This window comes from Limulus polyphemus, unplaced genomic scaffold (assembly GCF_000517525.1).
Source record: "Limulus polyphemus unplaced genomic scaffold, Limulus_polyphemus-2.1.2 Scaffold9262, whole genome shotgun sequence".
Classification (NCBI taxonomy): Eukaryota; Metazoa; Arthropoda; class Merostomata; order Xiphosura; family Limulidae; genus Limulus; species Limulus polyphemus.
In genome coordinates this window covers 1-4,167 of record NW_013674872.1, presented here as the reverse complement: position 1 = coordinate 4,167, position 4,167 = coordinate 1, and the positions used below count along the sequence as shown (strand labels likewise).

At 36.4% G+C, this 4,167-nt stretch overlaps 1 protein-coding gene across 1 annotated transcript in view; it reads right to left on the bottom strand.

Moving 5' to 3' along the window:
* Positions 1 to 3,267, bottom strand: part of LOC111083363 (zinc finger MIZ domain-containing protein 1-like) — a gene marked incomplete at its 3' end in the record, with an annotated part of 23,558 nt that extends 20,291 nt beyond the window's left edge. Inside the window, exon 1 of the mRNA XM_022379859.1 lies at positions 3,148 to 3,267. Within this exon, the coding sequence (XP_022235567.1) occupies positions 3,148 to 3,207 (60 nt within the window). The remainder of the gene's footprint in view (positions 1 to 3,147) is intronic.
* Between the last annotated feature and the right edge of the window lie 900 nt (positions 3,268 to 4,167).

Here is a 4,167-nt window from a genome sequence, read left to right as displayed (position 1 = left end):
GAGCCGGCCTAACCTGGCAACTTGATGGGTTTGTAATATCCTTGGAGACGGCCTAACCTGGCAACTTGATGGGTGTTGTAATATCCTTGGAGACGGCCTAACCTGGCAACTTGATGGGTGTTGTAATATCCTTGGAGACGGCCTAACCAGACAACTTGATGGGTTTGTAATATCCTTGGAGACGGCCTAACCTGGCAACTTGATGGGTGTTGTAATATCCTTGGAGACGGCTTTACCTTATGCTCGATGCCATCTCTTGAAACTTTGCTACAAGTTCCACAGGTACAAGTTAGTGATCTGACCGTAGTCCAACTGTCTTCCCAAGTTTGTGGGTGAGATTAAATAAGAAGGATCTTGGGCTATGTGGGTTTCGACAAACACTTCTATATTGAATAAATCTGCCCCTGCATTACAGTGAATTATAAAGAAAATGTTTGCACGTGAATTTTTGTTAGCACGCATCTCTGCAGGCAGACTGACAGTCCTGAAAACTTACATACCGAAGGAAGAACGTCAGAGGTGACGTCAGATAGCGTAAATGGCGTGCTCTGGTGGCAATATTTAAAAATTTGTAAATGCGATCCTCGAGTCTCCGTATGTATGAACTGAGGAATGCATGATGTAACTGTAGTCACCATATATGCTCAAGTTGTAAAGAAATGTGATGGAACACGTTTTTCACGAAAGTCTATACTACATACCAGATTTATATAGAAACATGAACACGTTTTTCATGAATGTCGCTACTACATACAGGTTTTATATAGAAACATGAACACGTTTTTCACGAAAGTCTATACTACAAACCAGTTTATATAGAAACATGAACACGTTTTTCACGAAAGTCTATACTACAAACCAGTTTATATAGAAACATGAACACGTTTTTCACGAAAGTCTATACTACATACCAGTTTTATATAGAAACATGAACACGTTTTTCACGAAAGTCTATACTAAATACCAGTTTATATAGAAACATGAACACGTTTTTCACGAAAGTCTATACTACATAACAGTGTTATATAGAAACATGAACACGTTTTTCACGAAAGTCTATACTACATAACAGTGTTACATAGAAACATGAACACGTTTTTCACGAAAGTCTCAATTAAATACCAGCTTTATATAGAAACATGAACACGTTCTTCACGAAAGTCTATTAAATACCAGTTTTATATAGAAACATGAACACGTTTTTCATGAAAGTCGCTACTACATACAGGTTTTATACAGAAACATGAACACGTTTTCATAACGTAACACAATTCTTGTTTAACTGGTTAAATTACTGGTGTATCATAAACCCTTATCTGGTTACATAGTCAAGTAAACGACGTCGCACTCGGAACTGGTTTCTCCAATAGAAACCCTGTATGGCTAATACTCATCATTGACAAAATTTACCACAGACCAAGTAATTCGGTTTCAACAGGAACCGTTACCGACGCATGTCACTTTTTCTTTTCCAAGTCTCAGAGGCCACCTAGCGTTCACTTAAGTCACCTTTCTTGAAGCTCTTTGGCACCGCAGAGAAAGATGTCAACTATTCGCACTGCGGTCTAATTTATCTTAATAATGTTTGCTCTTCAGTTGCTAGGTTACCGGATGTATCTTCGCAGGAAGCTGATGTGAGGAGTCGACAAGTCTAATTCGCCCAGCGAATAATGGAAATCGATACAATAGGCAAGTTAATTTAAACAGAATTCCTTTTGTTGCGAGCTAATGGATACTGCGATTCTTCGCTAAGATGGGTGCGAACAAATCACTTTTAACATACTCCTCGTTTCAAATCGCTGCCGTTTCCAGCTGAAGCAAAGATCTCCGCTGTAGGAATCTCATTAATACGTACTACTTAGGTTTAGGCTTAATTATAACAAGCAGGCGGATGTCCAAGCTTTTCAAACCTACTTTCAATCTTCGCATTAACGTTTATGATCAGTAGTTAACTTCGATTAAACGAATTCGCTCTGTTTACTTAGAGCTCACTACTAACAAATTAGTTAACTTCTGATCTAATCTTGATCGGCTTTTGAGAAACAATTAATAAAAAACGTTTGAGGAAATGAAGGTAAACGTTAAGTAGAGCCATACAGCGTCAAACGTTACAGATAATTTAGGCTAAATGAAATGCAATATCTTTACGGAGAGCAGTCATTGTGGATGTGACTATTCCACCAGGGGACGCTGTATAACATTTACGTCTTCTCCCCGTACTATTCTAATTATTCATCATATTACTAAAATATAAAACAAACATTTCTGGCCGAGATGACTCATGTTTCTTTCTCTTAATTGGTGGTTGCTATCCCAGGGGTTAAACTCACCAATGACTCTATTTATGTGAATAACTGTTTCAAGCTTTAGTTATTGAACGACACAAGAATCAAGTGAGTAGAAGACACTTTTCAGTTAGTGTTCATGAGAGAGTAACCTTACATAACAGTTAGTGTTCATGAGAGAGTAACCTTACATAACAGTTAAAGTCCATGAGATAGTAACCCAACTTATGCAAGCAGCCAGATGACTTTGACCCATGTTAAAGTTCACAAGAGGGTAACCCAACTCTGTGCAAATAGCCATATGGCTTTGACTCAAGTTAAAATGCCTGCAAAATGGTCCATAAATATGTTGCACACATGCGAAAATACCTAGCGTCGTTAACTAGGGGATTAATCCTGAGTTTTGAAGAAACATATGCGTTTCCAAAGTACGTTTCCAGAAGTCGAACCCAGTTATATAAAACAACTTTTGACGTGATTGCTTGTTTTGCCCTCTCATCACTTAATAAGCTTATTGTTCTATTTATTTATAACATTGGTTATACTTTATTTTATTATAAAGATTGATTTGCATTGTTGACTTAGAATTTGTATTTAGGACTAACCTGAATCTCCTAAGCTGGCCGAACCTCGTGAAATATTATTGGGATTATGGCCAAAAATATCGTTAAAATCGAAGATACCCAACTGATAGAATAATACACCCTAATTTTCATAATAATAATAAAAACATAAGAGAAATATAATTATTTAGCTATATTAATTAACGGGTTGATTTTTAACTTTGTTGAAAGTACTTACTCTGATAGGTTGTTATTTATCCAATGAAAATATTACAGGTTTTATTTTGATGTATCTTTACCTCTTTAATGCACTGAAGACGTTCGTTGGTTTGTTGTATGTGTCTTTCCATAGCAGACATGGCCGATTATTCACCGTCACTCGTCTACAACGCTCTCTGGTGGCAACTCATTCCAAATCTCTACAGATTAGAAAAACAAACAAAAACTGCAAAATAACCATTCCAGTAGAAACATATGAAATAATACTAAATAGTGCTCTAAATCTGCCATTTCTCGAAGAAGCAAATTTCATGGTTTATCATAGTTTTACAAAACAAGTTTATATAACAACATCAGAGTCTAAGAACAATAGCGAGTACAAGCTTTTTAGACTCTGATGGTGTTATATAAACTTATCATACGTCATGATGGTGTTATATAAACTTGTACGTCATCAAGCTTGTACTCGCTAGTGTTTTTAGAATCTGATGGTGTTATATAAACTTGTACGTCATCAAGCTTGTACTCGCTAATGTTCTTAGAACCTGATGGTGTTATATAAACTTATCATACGTTATCAAGCTTGTACTCGCTAATGTTAGGATTCTAAAAACACTAGCGAGTACAAGCTTGATGACGTACGATAAGTTTATATAACACCATCAAATTCCAAGAACACTGGCGAGTGCAAGTTCAATAACAGATAATGAGTTTATATGACACCATCAGGTTCTAAGAACACTAACGAGTACACAGTTGATAGGATAAGTTTACAGCAGATTATACGATTGTTAAGGCCTGTAGTTCAAACAGTTGTGTTCTAATTTTAAGTTCGAAGATCAAAGTTGATCAAACTTAACACTGTTATGTGTGAAGGAGGTTGAATGTTAGCTGATCAAACTTAACACTGTTATGTGTCAAGGAGGTTGAATGTTAGCTGATCAAACTTAACACTGTTATGTGTGAAGTGGGTTGGATGTTAGCTGATCAAACTTAACAGTGTTATGAGTGAAGGAGGTTGGATGTTAGCTGATCAAACTTAACACTGTTATGTGTCAAGGAGGGTGAATGTTAGCTGATCAAACTTAACACTGTTATGT